The 18,925-nt window shown below is 36.6% G+C and overlaps 2 protein-coding genes across 2 annotated transcripts in view; both read left to right on the forward strand.

Annotated features, from left to right (window-relative positions):
- Positions 1 to 7,975, forward strand: part of LOC113037763 (PIN2/TERF1-interacting telomerase inhibitor 1-like) — a 28,529-nt gene extending 20,554 nt beyond the window's left edge. The window contains exon 7 of the mRNA XM_026195115.1: positions 7,097 to 7,975. Coding sequence (XP_026050900.1) covers positions 7,097 to 7,774 — 678 coding nt within the window. The 3' untranslated portion in view covers positions 7,775 to 7,975. The remainder of the gene's footprint in view (positions 1 to 7,096) is intronic.
- A 5,706-nt stretch (positions 7,976 to 13,681) lies between these two features.
- Positions 13,682 to 17,168, forward strand: LOC113037761 (transcription factor Sox-7-like). The gene is made up of 2 exons (XM_026195113.1): positions 13,682 to 14,140; positions 15,314 to 17,168. Exons 1-2 carry the CDS (start codon positions 13,909 to 13,911, stop codon positions 16,273 to 16,275), a joined length of 1,194 nt encoding a protein of 397 aa, XP_026050898.1. The 5' UTR covers positions 13,682 to 13,908; the 3' UTR covers positions 16,276 to 17,168.
- Positions 17,169 to 18,925: the final 1,757 nt, after the last annotated feature.

The raw sequence follows: 18,925 nt of genomic DNA on the forward strand, positions 1-18,925 counted from the left end.
TCGCTCCATCTCTCTTCCTCTTCTACTCGTTCTTTTTCTCCAGAGAGTAATTTCACAGTGTGCCTCAAAATGCCCCCCAGTCGTTTCTCCCTTAAGTCCCCGCTACACGATGTCAGCCACATCTCCTCTGAAGACCTCTTTCAGCCCCCCTCCAAACCAGAAATATAGATTTTCTTTTATTTGGAGGGAAAAGTGAGACTTCTGTTTTAATGAGCCCACATCTGCAGTTCTCCACTCTTCCTCTGGGCATCATACAACTTTTGAGGGACCTGTGGCAGGTCCATTCTTGGACTTGATGCTCTGCATTTTATCCAGTCAAGTTCACACATAGCAGTGAGTAGTGAACACACACACCTGGAGCAGTGGGCAGCCATTTTTGCTGCGGTGCCCATGGAACAACTGTGGGAAGGTGGAAAAGAGCGCTGTATATTCACTCCCCACACCTGCACTACTGAGACTCGAACCTGCAACCTTTGGCTATGAAAGCAGTGAAGACTGCCATCTCTTCTCTTGATGCCCTTCAACTGAAAAGTTACAACCAAGAGTTGTGCAATTAGGCATTGTATCAGTATTTTATTTTCCGAGTTGTGTATAAAATAGCAAAAGGTAGTTCTAGTAGCTCACTGACTATAACCATTTGACATCACAGACATAGAAAGCTCTATGATAGTGCCACCCATAGTCCAAAATATGTATAAAACGAGAAATAATTTACGTTATATTAAACCATTTGAGTCATAATACCCAAGGCTTCTTTTTTTAGTTCAGCATAGTATTACGATTTCTAATAAAATATAGTAATTAGTCCTTTCAAACAATTAATCGTGATTAATTGCATCCAAAATAAGTTTTGTTTACGTTATAGATGTGTGTGTGCTGTGTTTATGTACAGTATTGTTCAAAATAATAGCAGTACAATGTGACTAACCAGAATAATCAAGGTTTTTAGTATATTTTTTTTATTGCTAACGTGGCAAACAAGTTACCAGTAGGTTCAGTAGATTGTCAGAAAACAAACAAGACCCAGCATTCATGATATGCACGCTCTTAAGGCTGTGCAATTGGGCAATTAGTTGAAAGGGGTGTGTTCAAAAAATAGCAGTGTCTACCTTTGACTGTACAAACTCAAAACTATTTTGTACAAACATTTTTTTTTTCTGGGATTTAGCAATCCTGTGAATCACTAAACTAATATTTAGTTGTATGACCACAGTTTTTTTAAACTGCTTGACATCTGTGTGGCATGGAGTCAACCAACTTGTGGCACCTCTCAGCTGTTATTCCACTCCATGATTCTTTAACAACATTCCACAATTCATTCACATTTCTTGGTTTTGCTTCAGAAACAGCATTTTTGATATCACCCCACAAGTTCTCAATTGGATTAAGGTCTGGAGATTGGGCTGGCCACTCCATAACATTAATTTTGTTGGTTTGGAACCAAGACTTTGCCCGTTTACTAGTGAGTTTTGGGTCATTGTCTTGTTGAAACAACCATTTCAAGGGCATGTCCTCTTCAGCATAGGGCAACATGACCTCTTCAAGTATTTTAACATATGCAAACTGATCCATGATCCCTGGTATGCGATAAATAGGCCCAACACCATAGTAGGAGAAACATGCCCATATCATGATGCTTGCACCTCCATGCTTCACTGTCTTCACTGTGTACTGTGGCTTGAATTCAGAGTTTGGGGGTCGTCTCACAAACTGCCTGTGGCCCTTGGACCCAAAAAGAACAATTTTACTCTCATCAGTCCACAAAATGTTCCTCCATTTCTCTTTAGGCCAGTTGATGTGTTCTTTGGCAAATTGTAACCTCTTCTGCACATGCCTTTTTTTTAACAGAGGGACTTTGCGGGGGATTCTTGAAAATAGATTAGCTTCACACAGACGTCTTCTAACTGTCACAGTACTTACAGGTAACTCCAGACTGTCTTTGATCATCCTGGAGGTGATCATTGGCTGAGCCTTTGCCATTCTGGTTATTCTTCTATCCATTTTGATGGTTGTCTTCAATTTTCTTCCACGTCTCTCTGGTTTTGCTCTCCATTTTAAGGCATTGGAGATCATTTTAGCTGAACAGCCTATCATTTTTTGCACCTCTTTATAGGTTTTCCCCTCTCTAATGAACTTTTTAATCAAAGTACGCTGTTTTTCTGAACAATGTCTTGAACGACCCATTTTCCTCATCTTTCAAATGCATGTTCAACAAGTGTTGGCTTCATCCTTAAATAGGGGCCACCTGATTCCCACCTGTTTCTTCACAAAATTGATGACCTCAGTGATTGAATGCCACACTGCTATTTTTTTGAACACACCCCTTTCAACTAATTCAACTAATTGCCCAATTGCACAGCCTTAAGAGCGTGCATATCATGAATGCTGGGTCTCATTTGTTTTCTGAGAATCTACTGAACCTACTGGTAACTTGTTTGCCACGTAGCAATAAAAAAATATATGACAAACCTTGATTATTCTGGTTAGTCACATTGTACTGCTATTATTTTGAACAATACTGTATATATACATACACAAGCGTGTATATTTAAGTAAATTTGTGTATATAAAATATTTATATAAAATATAAATTATATATGAATATAAATGTATACATATGTAAATATTTGTATTTTATATATACACACACACACACATATGTGTATTTATATATTAAATATACACAGTACACATTCTGTAAACAAACTTATTTTGGATGAGATTAATCACGATACTAATAATACAATATTACAAACTTTTAATTAAACTGTGACCAATAGGTTTTTTTTTGTTTTTTTTTATATGAAAAATCATATAATGGTTCTTTGCATGTTAAATATTATTACTTCTCTCTGGTGATTTATGCAGAACTTCTCCAATCATTTAGTTCACTTAAACCTGCCCTTTTCTAACTTTGACCACAATCTTGCATCTGCCTCTGTCCAATCAATAACTGATTAATATGTCCAAGTCCTGCCCTGCTGTTTTTATATTGTATTTTTTTATTCTGATTTGGGATGCACCGGTTTACCGGCCATAAATCGGAACCGGACGGTTTTTACTTAAAATTGAATGTGTGTTGAGTGTTGTTTGGATTGCAGAACTATTCAGTTGTTGCCTTTAATTTCTCATGGTTACAGTTAATCTTTTAATTTTATGCCAGTTCTATGTAGTTTCAACCCAATTCAAATGCAAAAGCTAAATGCTGATTATCTGTACCATCTATGTTTGTATTAAATGCAGTCTACTTACTGTGCAGATACTGCGGTTAATTTCAGATGGTTATGGTTATTGTTTTCAATAGCCAAAAGCCAGTTTGGCGTATTAAATACCAAATAAACAGCTTGTTTATGCACACTTTCCTTCCTTCCTTGTTTGTTGCTTTAAGATAACAAATCGAAAATCGGTATCGGAGTCGGAGTCGGCCAGTTTGCTTGTAAAAAATCGGTATCGGAATCGGCCATGAAAATCATGATCGTGCATCCCTAATTCTGATACATCACAATACAGAAAACAACTGATGACTACTACTACATTACTATTTTGCAATTATTATAATTAGGGCTGTCACTCTTGTGAGAAAATCTTTTTCGATTTTTAAGATGCAAGTGTTCATTGAATCGATTTTCCATGTCTATAAAAAAAAAAGACGTTTCCTTTTTCGTCAAATAATGGACAAACGTAAAGAGAGCGCTGGAAACGCACAAGTTAGCGATATTTCTTATTTATTGGCATGAAGTTTCGTGCAGAATAACAAACAGCAACATTCTCTAAAAAAAATATATGCAGAGGGGACGGCTACCATAACAAAAGAAAAACATCACTGAAGGCTTCAACTTGGCTGCATTTATGATTTAGGCAATTCAAAAATCTCCAATATTTTAAATAATGATTCAATCCATTTCAAACAACTGTAAAAAAAAAAAATGAAACTTTAAATGGACTTGAGAACAGACCATGTTTGTTTTTTGTTTTTTTATTGAACGTAACCGGCACTAGGCAGGCATAATGAAAGGCTAGGGCCATTACAAATTTATTGGACAGGAAAACAAGTCGATCAACATTTTCAGGGTCCAGAGCAGAGCGTTTTTTATTCGCTATATGTCCAGCTGTTGAGAAGACGCGCTACGACTGCATTGATGTCCCAGGGACACTCAGGTATAGCTGCGCAAGGTGGGGATATTACTGCCAATTTTCCACCACAAAAGCCAATCGCTGTCAGCTTGCAATGGTCCTTTTCATAACTCCAAATAACTCATAACTAGATGTGCGAATGAGGCGAATCCGCATCTACCACGCCGCGAGACCTCCAGACACGCGTTAACGCGTCTTTACATTGACTTAACATTGAAATCATTCGCGCCAGACGCTCTTTTCGCGTTTTGTGTGAACGCAGCATAAGAGGTCGCTTTCGACGTCACTGGATCTTATAAGCACGTAAAATTGCTTGTGAGTTTTGTTACTTCTATATTTTTTAATTAATTATTTTTAAAATGAATAGTGTACATATTTGGTTAAAATCGATTCCCTATCTTCATTTTCGAAACTTTTGTCATAAAATATTTTATCAGTGTTTTTGTTCTTCAGCTTTAAGCTCTACAGCATTGTTAGTTGTCATATGTATTTAGTTGTTTCTTGGCTGTACAAAACCTTTTTTTTTTTTTTTTTTATGGTCCAATCCCTCCATACATCTTTTGAAAAATACTGTTTTCACTGGCGTCTCTGGCGTAATGTAGCCCACCGACGTGGTCTAGGGCCAGCTTCAGAGCTGGTATTCTTCACTGCAAATCATTATTCATTGAGGAGGCCATTAACAAAATGAAGATGAATGGGAGAGAGAGTCACCGTGATAAACTATTGGAGGATGACAGTTTAATCTAAAGTGTTCCTCTGTGGTCTTTCAACATAGTCACCGTGTCGTGCTACAGTTTGGCCTGTTATGATTAAGCTGTGTGCTATTCTAGAACGTTTGTTCTTTCTCTTAATGCTTATAATCACTGTCTTAGTTTGGCCAACACAAGCACTGACTCTCACTCATCAGGCAAGTTTTTCAGGAATCAGTTGTTTAATCCAGTCATTTACACAGTGACTTCTAGATAACACACCCTTTTGAATCCGTTTCCTCTTTATATATATACATGGTGGGGAATATTATACAACATAGCGTAAAGAAACATTAAGACATTAACAGAATCAGATTCTTGACCAATTAAGAAGAATAAATGTTTTCAGACTTATTTTTAATTTAAACTAAGTGTTTTGTTAATGTTAAGTTCAGTGATGTCACTAGATACTTGGGGCAGGTCTCGGCATGACTGGAAGTTTAAGCATTTAATGACACGCATACATAGGGGTGTGCATCGAGGCTCTTTAAATTAATTGAGGGGTTGTCCTGTTCATTCCTAACAGACAGGACTCTTTCACTAGTTGATGTGATTCCTTTATCAGCTTTGTTCCACTTTCATGTTGAGTTCTTTGTCTAGTTTTTGAGATGATAATAAGATGATGGTAATTATTATAATGACAACAACAATAATATAGCCTAACCGCAACACAAGTGCATAATAATAATAATGATAATAATGAAATGTGATGTAATAGCAATATGCTAATGTTGTTGTCTTATACAGTTTGTACTTTTTCTTTTTTTTATTATAAAATGCTAATGCATTATCACTTGATGATGATGTATATAAATTATATTATTGTATTATATAGTTTTTTAAATAGCAATAATATTGATAATGAACTCATTATTATTATTATTATTATTATTATTGTAAATTATTAGTGCTGTCAAAAATAGCGCGTTAACGACATTAATTAGTTGTTTGTTGTTAATTATGTCAAATTTTTTAACGCATTTCACGCATGTGCAGTGTGACAAATTATTCAGGTCAGGAAAGTCTCGTCAATCTCTGAATTCTCAAGATAGTAAAAAACAGCGGCGAGCGCCGCGACAAAAACACCGAAGAAGCTTAAGGTTTTACCCCAGTTACTCTCAAATACATTCATGCCAAGCTCGATAAACAGAGATGACTTTGGTAGTTGATACGCTGGAGCTTCTTCCTGTTATAGCATCCTGTGTTTCACACTGCGCATGCGCAGAACGCCTACATGCAATGCAGCGAAAATTACAGCTGTTTGGAAAAGCATATGCATTTTTACTTGGTTTTACTGGCACTTGAAGCCTTCAGAACGTGAAAATATCAATCCTAAAGTATTGTGGCAGAGCAAATGAACACCTCCCAAAAACAAGAGTGCCCAGAGTGCAGAGGGCGCATGTTTGTGTTTCTGAGTTCATTCTTTCGAGTTTCTCTATGCATAATTTCATAGATATGTGTCTATATTTAACCACTGATTCACCTAAAACTCTTACACTATCTGTAGTTAAATGGCATGGTTTGATATAGTGCTCAGGTAAATTTGATCGAAGTAAATGTTAAACTTTTGAAATTCAGAAAAAAAGAACCACATATTGATGAATCAATACATGAAAATTATCTATCTGTGTCCTGTTTTATCTTTTGGTATGCAATTCAGAAAAAAAAATGGTTAGGATTCAGGTGATTTAAATAGTGATTAATCCTGATTAATCCACTGAAAATTCTGATTAATTTGATTAAAAATTTTAATCATTTGACAGCCCTATAAATTATATGTATTAAAACATAAGAAATGCTGTATAATTACCTTAGTAATTTGTTTTTTTTTATGAAAAGTAATATAGATATAGAAGTATAATTACAATTTATCAACATCATCAAATAAACCAATAAATGAATTGATTTTGAATTTTATGGTACACTGCATAATTCTGTTATTATTAATTGTACGTTTGGTATGGTTATTATTACTAAACTCTACACAGTTTTTATATTTTAGTAAATTACTATAAAATGTAAAAATAATCACAACAGTAATAATGATAATTAGTTTTTTTATTCTATTAAAAAATGAATAAGTTTTATAATAAAGCTGTCTATCATCAATGTCATCATCCTCATCATCAAATAATTAACCAATAAATGTATTTATTTGAATTTTTCTTTCATGTCATAACTTTTTGTCATATTTGTCTATATCTTTCATTTAGGGAAGCAGTGGGCCTGACTCTCAGGAAGAGAGAGAAGAGGACAAGGACACAGACACTGATCCCAACCCAGAGACACAAACAAACACCGTGACCAGCACACTGACCATGCAAGAGTACTTCGCCCGGCGGATGGCCCAGATCAAGAAGACTCAGGCAGGACGAGACCCAGCCGCATCTTCATCTGAGGTCAGCAGCAGTGCACCTTCTCCACTGGCTACATCTGCCTCCATGGAGGATTCCCCCAACACCAGCGATATGGAGCAGTCCAAGAAGAAGAAAAAGAAGAAAAAAGACAGGGAGAGTGATCAAGATGGTGTAGAGGAAGATGCACTGACCTCAGTAAAAGGCGAGAGTGGTGAAGAGCCAAATCGCTCCCAGAAAAAGAAGAAAAAGAACAAGAGGAAGCGAGAGGAGCGGGATGAGGATGGGACTGAAGTGTGCAGTGCCCCTACAGTAACGGAGGGTTCCACTGAAGAAGACACTCCCACCACGGGAAAGAGGAAGAAGGACAAAAAAACATCTCTAGAGGTTGATTCTGATGAACTCAAAACAACAGAAATTAAGATTATGGACTCTAAAGTTTCAGATAAAAAGAAAAAAAAGCCAAAGAGAGAAGAGGAAAGAGTGACTGAGGAAGGGGTGTCCAAAAAGAACAAAAAAAAACAGAAACAAAAATGATTTTTTTTTTACAATTGACTGCTCTTGACTCTGGACTCTGATACCGTTGTGATTTTAATAAATAGTTAAGATCACCAAAATAAAAAATTAATAGTGAGATAACCAAAATGATTGGCAGCAAAGACTATGAATTTACAATTATAATTGGTTTGTATCTCCATATTTAAACTTTTAAAAAAAATATTAAAACGTCTAAACTTTTTTGTGTGGTTGTGTTTTTCTTTGTTGTCAGGTTTCCAGGAAGTAACATAATTAGATGCATGCTATAAGAGCAAAATGGGCCATAGATATGTCTGTTAGTGTTTGTGTGTTTATGCAGAATGTATGCAATATATCTGATACATAGAGAGATAATAATGTGCAGCATTTCAATTCCTGAATGTAGCAAAAATTATATAATTTTTCATAATGAGTAATGAAATATCACAAAGCATATGGGTATTTTCATAAGCAGATTTGTTAATGTTTCAAAAGCCACCTATAGAAATTATTTAATTGATATTATAAAAAAAAAAAAAAAAAAATTTGTCCATGATGGAAGAATGCTTGGTTAAATCGGTGTTAATCATTTTCAGAACATTTAACATAATTTAGAGAAAATAGGATTAATCAGGTGAGAAATTATGTATTCTACATAACCAGACAAATATTGGCATAATTAGTCAAAATCAGTTATATAGTTTTGCTTTGTATTAGTTAATGTTAATATATGACTAATAGAGTTCCTGTCATTTCTGATATGGCTAATTCAGTTCTACTCTGATTTCCAGTTTGTCAAAGAAATAGTTCACCAACTATGAACATTTGCTGAAAATGTATTCACCCTCAGACCATTCAAGATAAAGATAATTGTGTCTTCATCAGAGCAAAAGAAATTAAGCAATACATCAGTTGCTCATAATCCACAATAAAGCTTCCTCCAGTGAAAAGGTTCGACCCCTGTTGTCCTCTAACCAAAATCACCAGACATGTTTGTTTAGAACAGTTTTGGACTGTTTTTACTTAATTGTTACCTATTTTTTCCTCCCGATTCAGACGAGACTACTACTGGATAAGTTCATATAATAGACAGGGGATTATGTATTTTGGACAGAAATAATGGCTTGAAGTTAAAACATCTTGATGGATTTTTTCAAAGCACAAAGCTTTTCATTTCACAAAATAATAATCGATGTGCTGTGGAATATCTTGATGTTTTTACCAGCTGCCTGGACTCTCATTCTGACGGCACCCATTCACTGCAGATGATCCACTGGTGAGCAAGTGATGCAATACTACATTTCTCCAAATATATTCTGAAGAAGAAACAACTCGTCTTACGGCAACTAGCAGGTTGTCTTTCTCTTTTTTTTGCGTTAACTTTTTTTCATACAGTATGACATTGATTATTAAACTGTGCCCACATGCACTTTTTCAAACCCTTATGAAAGGATGGGAAATCACTAATAATATTCAAAACAAAGGTCTGAGTTCATTATTTTGCCACATCCGTGTAAAACTTTTCCAGTCATGGTCATGTGCATAATTCAAGAGTACTGTTTAAAATAGCCTAACTCTTTTATTGTGTCTGGCGGTATTGCAAAATCTGTGACAGTCACCTCAGGCTCCATTACACTAAAAAGTCATTTTTCAAAAACGTAACTTATGCAATGTTGACAAACCAGCTCTATGAATATTGCTTGTACAAATTGTGTAAAGGTGTCTGTCCGTTCACTCCTATTGTTCCCTTTAGAATATACACCGAATGAAGACTGAAGAGTGACTTAAATAGGCATTTGCAGTCCAGTTCACAATTAGTTTATAGAATAAAAAAAAAAAATGTGTTTAATATTTCACTCTTGATTCGCGTCTGCCGTTTGGCCAGATTTAGTCTTCTCAGAAATAGTCAGGCTGCCCAACAGATCAGCCTTGTTTACTGTCAGTATTTATACAAATAGACGGTTTTGGGACATGGATCTTGGGACTTAAATTTAATCTCACCTATTATGCACGTATCCTTAATGATGACGCTAAACAAATACATTTTGCTCTTTTTTTTATAAGCGCATGATTAATAGCAGGCTACACCGCTCGGCGTGACCCTGCTTTTCTTTGTCACACTGCTGTGTACAGCTTTGAGCTCTTTTCATAATGATAATGTCAACCATTGGGTCGAGCTTAGCCAATGTATGTTAAGTACATATGACTGAAGTCTTGAGCTGGTGCAGAGTAACTGGCAGCAAATACGATGCTTTTGTTAAAATCCTAATGACCTTGTCACACGGTAAATATTGATCCTCTTGAACTCAGCAATACCAAAGGATGTCCTGTTTTGCTAGATTACTGATAATCAAATCCAGTGGAACTGACGTTCTCGTGCACTTTGTTCAACTTTGTCGTGACTCGTGAGTTTATTAAGGAGACAATACGGCATTTTGAGAGGAAAGAAACCCCAAAAAGATCGTCTTGTTTGGAGTCTGAGTGGGTGTATGGTGCAAAAAGAGGGAAAAGGAAACGGACGGCTTATGTTACTCAGAACAATAATTGTAGAATCTGCCACACAGCAACGGCTTAATTTGTTTATGTGTCATGACTGCCGCTATAAATGGCCTCTGAGGTAAATCTGAAAGCGTCGTCAAACCCGTCTGTGATGATGAAAAAAATGAAGCTACATCCCACCTATTCCCACGGTCCATGTCCAGAATCCCCTTTGAGGTGCTTGTCAAAAGGGGAAGGATGAGAAAATGGAGATTGCTTCAATCGTTTCTTAGAGAAGAAAAAATAGAGAGCAGATTATTTTGTCAAAGCCTTAAAAAGGGGGGGAGTGGGGGAAGATGTGAGATGTGTCACATTTTGCTTATGTTGTGCTCTAGGGATGGAGAAATTAGATTTCAAACATATTAAAATAGCCTATATTAAAACTTAAACTTAAACTTAAAAGGAACGGTCAGAAATACCTCTGATATTTCACACCTGACGATTTCTGAATTCATCTAATGCATCATTATTAACTAATTAACTTGTGTAGGAGTTTTGTATAAATTAAGAGTGTTTTCAAATGTATCTTGTATTTTAGATGGGACAAAAAAGTTTTGGAAACACTGAATGTGAAAAAGAAACACTCCAACTCCAAATCTTGATATGTTAGATATAGGTTAAGAAAATTTCAGTTAATTGAAGTAGCTACCATACAGCAGAAAATGTCAAAATACATTTACATTTCAAATAATGTCAAAAAAAAACAAAAACAAAAAAACATATATATATATATATATATATATATATAGAGAGAGAGAGAGAGAGAGAGAGAGAGAGAATATATATATAGAGAAAATATAATATATACTGTATATATATATATATATATATATATATATATATATATATATATATATATATATATATATATATATATATATACTTTATAAATTTATCAGGAACTGACTACCCTGAAGTATCTGACACACTTTTACCCCATGACTACTTTTTTTAAGAGAATGCTTCATTTAATAATTCATTGCTAAAAAAAATTATAATTAATGGTCTATGAACATAATTAAAAAAGAAGGATGCTGAAAATTCAGATTTTCCATCACAGGAATACATTTAAATTTAAAACATATTCAAATAGAAAACAGTTATTTTACATTTTAATAATATATCACAATATATCTTTCAAAAACGTTAAAAAAGAAACATATATATATATATTTACACAGGTTTGCTTTGATATAAAATAAACTATTCATGACTTGTGCATCCCAACCATGCAGGCAGGTGTGCATCATGGGCCCTTTATAAATGTTTGGTCATGTGACAAAAATAAACCATTTCTCCTTAAAGCTAAAACTTCTCAGTAGGTTTGCTTCAACACAGCTAAACTCAACACAACGCAGCAGGTACGTCTGCCATTCAGGACAATTTCCAAAACAGGAAATCATGCCTCAAAATGCAGAACCAGAAAGATGTTTATCTAATGAACTGCACAAATGAGTAAACACAGTTTACACGTCCAGTTTGTCACACCCAAACTTGCTCAGGTAGGACTAGGAGAGCAGGAAGTGTCATTTTCTATCGTAATGTTTTTGGAATCTGGGGCATCAAGCTCCTCTTCCTGTTCAGTGAATGAACCCCTCATTTTAATGGTTTTCGTCCTCTGTTCGTTCACTGCACTGGAACCAACCATTCCTTTGAACTCTTTGAATCTTACAGGAAGAAAATTAAAGGTCAGTCATAAAATGATACTTTTTGTTTTAAACACCAGTTTCTCGGCTCAGATTCTCTTGAGTAGATCATTGGTTTATTCTGAACTCTTCCGCTCTTTGCCGCAGCTTTCATGAACCACCGATACAGCTGTCAACAGGAACTCCATCATCTGATCATGACAATAGGAGTTACATACAGCAGCCCTCATGTCGGTGTGGAGCAGCTTAAGAAGGGAGGATCTGAACAGTCTGACATGTGAATCATTGTGCAGAACGACCGGTTTTGATGAGTAAGTTATGTAGAACCTGTATGGGGAAAGTTCTGTGTCATGTCTGATAGAAGTTAAATAAGAGTTTCCTCAAGCGAAAATGAATAATGGGAATGTAAAATGCGTCATGAATTCTGCTGAAACTTGGACGCGGCGGCCCAATCAAAACGGGTTTAAATATCTAAATATATCATTCTATTTAAAGTAACGTTTCAACATCTTTGCTATTTTTAAAATGTTATGCACAACCGGTTACAGAATTTAATGAAGAATCTTAGTTGCTTTTCCAGTAGCAAAGTGGAAACGTGTGTTGGTTGCCGTGATTTTCATTATTTTAATAGTAGTGGAACAAAAGCTTTAATTTGCTCTAGTTGTGAAAAGTGCTCAGGTAAAATCATTCTTGACAGAATGTCTTTTTTTTTTTTTTTTTACATGACTAAATTTGTTGCACATCTTTGCCAACCAACCCCAACATGAATTAATTGTTAATTATTCTAATTTTATAATTATATGCCAACTAACCCCACTCATACTCTTTCCATTCCTGGCATCATCATTCATTACAGGCTTCCAAATTTTAAACCAAAATTCATAAATGGATAATCCTCGTCCTGGCTTCTGATTGCTATTTTTTGACGCATTTTGTGCCTATAATAACACCCTTTAACCAACGACACACAATGTAACATTTTGTGAATTAGTGGTTAAATACATTTTTTTTTCTTATATTTTTAATAGCTTCCTTTATTTTCATGACAACTTCGGCTGAAGGGATTCGTTTTCATTTTGACATTCAAAAATTGAGAAGTTGACCTCATAATGAGAAGTTTTAATTATTTAATGATAATATCACAGTGGATCAAGACAACAAACATTCAGATGTCACAGAATGCACTTGACATACTGTAAGTTACTAATAGTATTTTTTTTCTCTTAATTTTGATACAACTGAAGAACCTTTTCTTATTCTCTAGTTCTTTAGAAAACCTACATGTAGTAGATGTATACAGAAACTAACACTCAGATCTTATAATCTTGTAATTTGACCTTTTTCAATTTCGAGAGAATCCTAAAACCAACTCAAGAACTAAACTTGAGGTGCTGAAAAGAACAGCTGAAGAACCTGTATAAATTTCTATTTCCAACCAAACTCTTGTAAAATGTGTAAACTTTGTTTTTCATGTTTCAAATTCTAATAAATATTTCCTTCCATTAATTGATTATTGAATAATTGTCATAGGGAATTTGGTCTACTAGGTTGACAGAAAACAGTCAACCATATCCATGTCATGAAAACTAACCCAACCAGCAGGTAATGACGTGATTTAGTAGTAAAGCTGTTGAATTATTTTTGTCACCTCTGTTTTTCTGTCGTTGGTCTCAGGTTGCAGTCAAGGAGGAGCTGAGGTCCTCCCGTGGGCCTGTGCTGGAAGCTGCTCCTCTCATATAAAGCGCTTCCCAATGCCGGAGGAAACAGTGAATCACAGCTTCAGAGGGAGTCGAGCACCATCCACTCATCTCTCTCACATTGCTCTTCAGCCACCAGCTGCTCAGTCAAAGTCATCTCTGATTGCGCTTTTACTTTGCTTTAAATTCAAAAACAAAAGAGAAACTCTTGGGCACATTCGCGCTCGGGCAACTAAGTTTGAGAAGAAGGGAAGCCGAAGTTTAGTGAGCGCACATGGCTGCTCTGATAAGCGCGTATTCGTCCTGGCCGGAGAGCTTTGAGTGCTCTGCGGGAAATGCGGACGTACCTGACGGTCACACCTCCCACAGAGCTCCCGCGGACAAGGTGTCGGAGCCGCGCATCAGGAGACCCATGAACGCCTTTATGGTGTGGGCCAAAGATGAGCGCAAGAGACTCGCAGTGCAGAACCCCGATCTCCACAACGCGGAGCTGAGCAAGATGCTGGGTGAGACATTATCAGCAAGCTATTTGTGTAATAATCATTATTATTAACGGCTCATATTTATTATTACTATTATTAAAGTAGGTGATTGTTATTAATCTTATTGGCAAGTTTTGTGCGACTTTTGTCAGACAGTTTTGTTTTATATATTGAATACAGAAAGTGGCATGTTTAATTCTTTCTAAACTAACCGTAGACACAAATTCAAATAAATAGTTGTTTTGTTTTAAACTCGAGAAGCGTAAAGAACACAGAGAGCGTGAACGTGTTCGAGACGAACCTGAACTGAAAATAAACTAAAACAAAACTGAAATAAATCTGAGTCAGTGAGACGAGACATTTAAATTGTATTTATTTGTATTTAGATCAAAAGCGCACATTTATAATTCCACACGTGTGGGAGACTATAACAATTAATAATAGAAAGAATTTCAAATTTATTAAGTAAACCTTGAGTTTTTATCGGAAATAACTGAAAGAAAGGTGAACAACTTCATGGGATAATTTATTAATTAGAAGTTCTAAAATAATAATTTGTATGTGTGTATAATGTTTTTTAATCAGTTTTATTTACTGCTGTACATTATTTTAGTTGTGAAAATTACAGGCCTGTTTTTACAGTTATTGGCATTCATAGGAAATTATGTTTTTTTCTCTCTCTGCTGTTCTAATTATTTTTAAATTCTTTCAAGTTATTTTAAAAGCTAAAAAAAATAAACTCAGTATAATTACTGCCATTATAGTAATTCAAACATCATAAAATGTATGCCAAGTTACAAATAATGTCCCTTTAAAAAGCTTTTAAAACTATCTTCAAAAACACATATTTTTATAACTCCCATTATAAGCAATTGTACTAGTTGTTGATTATTCATCTATCTATATCTCTCTCTCTCTCTCTCTCTCTCTCTATATATATATATATATATATATATATATATATATATATATATATAATGCTTATGCAGACATTATTTAATCTAGCTTCATTTGCCGCACAACAGAGAAGCAGATAAACTAACTGTTTGTAAACTAATAAACCATTTCATTATTTTATGTTGGTGCTAATATGTTTGGAAAGGGAACAGTTACTAACTGGACAATCTTTTAAAACTCCAAATGGATCTTTAAAAATAAAGTATTAAGTTTCATTTTCCTGTTTTTTCTCTCCAATAGGAAAGTCATGGAAAGCTTTAACTCCACCGCAGAAGAGACCTTACGTGGAGGAAGCGGAGCGGCTGAGGGTGCAGCACATGCAGGACTACCCCAATTATAAATACCGTCCTCGTAGGAAGAAGCAGCTGAAGCGCATCTGTAAACGCGTGGACCCCGGCTTCCTGCTGACCACCCTCGGCCCCGACCAAAACTCCCTCCCGGATCCCCGAGGCTGCTGTCACCCCCTCGATAAAGATGACGAGAGCGGTGTGAGTGGCAGTGGTGGCTTCGGTTCTCCCAGCGCAGCTCTACCTGGCGTCAGGGTCTTCAGAGATCCCGCCAGTTCCAACAGCAGCTTCGATACGTACCCATACGGCTTGCCCACGCCACCTGAGATGTCACCTCTGGACGCCATGGATCACGAACACCAGACCTACTACTCGTCCTCCAGCTCAGTCTCCACCAGCTCCTGCTCATCCTCCACCTCTTGCCCAGACGACAGGCGTCCCACCCCAGTGCACATGAGCAGTCCACCCCACTACCACCCCGATTACTCCCAGCAGGTATCTTTGCACTGTGGCAGCTCACATTTGGGCCACATCCCGATGTCCCATCAGGGAAGTGGGGCGACCCTTATCACACCTCCTCCGTTGTCCTATTACAGCCCTTCATTCCCCCAGGTTCAGATCCATCACGGGCACCAGGGGCACCTGGGCCAGCTTTCGCCCCCTCCAGAACAGGGGCACCTGGAGGGTCTGGACCAGCTGAGCCAGGCTGAATTGCTGGGTGAGGTAGACCGAGATGAGTTCGACCAGTACCTAAATTCCAATAGTTATCATCCTGAACAGGGCGGGATGACAGTCACGGGACACATACAGGTAACGCCGGCTTCCGTTTGCTCCAGCAGCGCTACGGAAACCAGTCTCATCTCTGTACTGGCCGATGCCACGGCAGCCTATTACAACAACTACAGCATTTCATAAACACCAAAACAGAGACGGTTGACACAGACAGAGACTGTGGGCTCGACAAGGGTCAGCAATGTGACTGGCAGGTGAAAGGAAGGCCATGGAGGGAGCGGAAAAGAGAAGCTACAGGAAGTCAAAGGACACCTCAGGGATGCACAGATAAAAAAAACTGAAGTTCATTCCCATCTTTGTTTCCAAAAGAAGAACGGAAGTAAAAGACAAAAATGGACAAACATAGAAAATGCTGTCATATCTTGCCACAAAAGCATGTACATATGCTATAAAGCTTATTTATATATCAAATTGCTTTGCATTAAAGCTTATTGTATTGCTTTTTTCAGTCCAGATATATTCATTTGATTTTTTTTTCAGACCTCAATTGTTTTACCTCAAGAATTATTTAAGTGAGGTTGGTCTCTTCCTTTATAGGATATCATTTTAAAGGAAAGTCTGCCCTTTCTTTTCCCTTTACATTCATTTCAGAAATGTATATGTATGCTCAGTTAAAATAATAATAATAATTAATTATATTGTATGCCAGTTAATAAGTTTTCCATATTAATTTAATTCAAATACAATTTTGAGTTTATACATTTAGTATTCTAATTTTTAGATATCAACACGGATGTCAAGAGGAAGAACGTAGCTCAGTATTGATGTTTGTTGAACACTGTTCAGATTGGCCGATTTCAATGATTTCAAAAGATTTCATAAGATTTCATGATAAATTGCATTGTTTATCCCCATATAAGTACAGCACGGTGATTCTGTCTGTAGGTCTGGACTTGAGAAAAAAAAATGTTGCAGATGCTGTTCATTTTGTGATATATTAAAAGTGAATGTTCTGAGGTCCCATCTGAATTAGACGCCGCTAAATAAAAACACAAAATAAATTCAGCCGAAAAGACTCTTGATTTTGTAATGACTGAAAAATTTTTTTGCTCACTGTTAGTAGTGGTATTAGTACATATAAACTAAAAGTTATAAGTTTCTTTTCAGTTTCATTATTATTATATAGCTCTTTTCTAAGTTTCATTTTTATTATTCATAAAAAGATTTCTTTATGGAAGAAAATTATTTTTTGGCTCTTTTTAAAATTTTCATAATATTATTTTTATCACGAATGAGCATATAAACTATAAATGTTCATATTCATATTCATATTCAGAGTAATTTTTTTTTTTTTAGAAATATTTACAAGTAAATATTTCTTTATTTTTTCCTATATTTGTGGAGGCTTATTCCACACATTTATTTTACTACTGAACGCTATTCTGTTTCAGGTCCCTTCAAGAAGCTGACCTCTAAATTATTTGTTGTTGTGCGTGGCGGGCCGTCGTCATAACCATAGCCCTGGAAACTGGCAGTATCCACCCTGTGTTCCCAGTTTGCTATCAGCAACACCCATTATGCACTCAGTTTCACTCCTCCGCGGATCAGAGGATTAGTGTAAAACAGGCTCTGCTGTTTTTCTCCCCGCCTCCATCTCCACGGGCCTTTTGTTTCCCCTCGTCTTATTCTGGGTTTGTGTCTTAAGCAGAGCGCTGGAACTCCCCTCCTACCCTACCTTCGCCCCCCTCTGCTGCCTGTCCTATCTTGCTGATGCAGACTTTCATAATCTCTGTGAAATAAATAAATACACCTCGTCCCGTCAACTGTTTTACACGTTCATCGTTTTTTATTTTTCTCCCTCTGTTTCTCTCTCCCTCTCTTTTCAAATTCCTCCTCTTTTTTGATAAAAGGAATCTGAAGTGGGGGAAAGAGGGAGGCGGTGGCGGGCGTTTGACAAATCCTGGAGTCTGGCTTGGTCTTCCTGCGTTTTTTGGGAACGGTTGAGTCGTGTTTCTTGTAAAGAGGATGTGGCGGAGAAGCAGTGTTTCCTGCCTGATAAGAGTAAAGCCTCTCTCCGTCAGGATGTTTGGGCCCCGGCAGGTCCCCGCATTATAAGAGCCCATGGCGAGGGAAAGGGAACCTGCTGTTCGTTTTAGCAGGGAGGAAACATGGCTCTCGTTGATTAATATCTCGCACCGTGGTTTTTTTAGGGCTTCGATTTGACCCTCCTCTGGTTTGGCCACACACCGGGCTCAGCACAGATTTTCTTAATCGGTCTCTGTCACTGGCTCCAAAGACAAGTGCTAGTAGCTTGTGGTTATGATGTGAGTTGAGGCGTCGTACTCGTTTTTAAGAAACGTTTCAGTCAAGGTACATTCATCATGTGACTACATTTTCTTTTCACAAGTGAGGTTGTTATTAACAGCCTGTGAGGGAATGTTCAAGGTTTGGGAGAGAGGGGGTGATTGGGGCCACCAGCCCCAGGCCGAGGCTTGAATTGTGGCTTATGACCCAGACACCTTTAGGTTCAGAGTAAGTGGGCCCAATACAATCTATTCCACTGGCCTTGGGGAAGGGCATTGTGTCATGTTAAAACACAAAACTCAACATCAGTATGTTTACATACATTTTAAAATTTTGATTTCAGTCAGACTTAAACAATACATTTATTTGGCATTGTCTACAATTAGCCTTGTTGTGTGCTTGCTCTAAGAGGTGGTGTTAAATGTGTTTTTTAATCAATCATATATTCAGTTACACATTGTATGTATAGCCTACTTCATAGAAACAGACTAAAATACATATTTATACAAATTGTAGGTTTTATTAGTAA

The sequence above is a fragment of the Carassius auratus genome, chromosome 20 (genome assembly GCF_003368295.1).
Source record: "Carassius auratus strain Wakin chromosome 20, ASM336829v1, whole genome shotgun sequence".
NCBI classification, from domain to species: domain Eukaryota; kingdom Metazoa; phylum Chordata; class Actinopteri; order Cypriniformes; family Cyprinidae; genus Carassius; species Carassius auratus.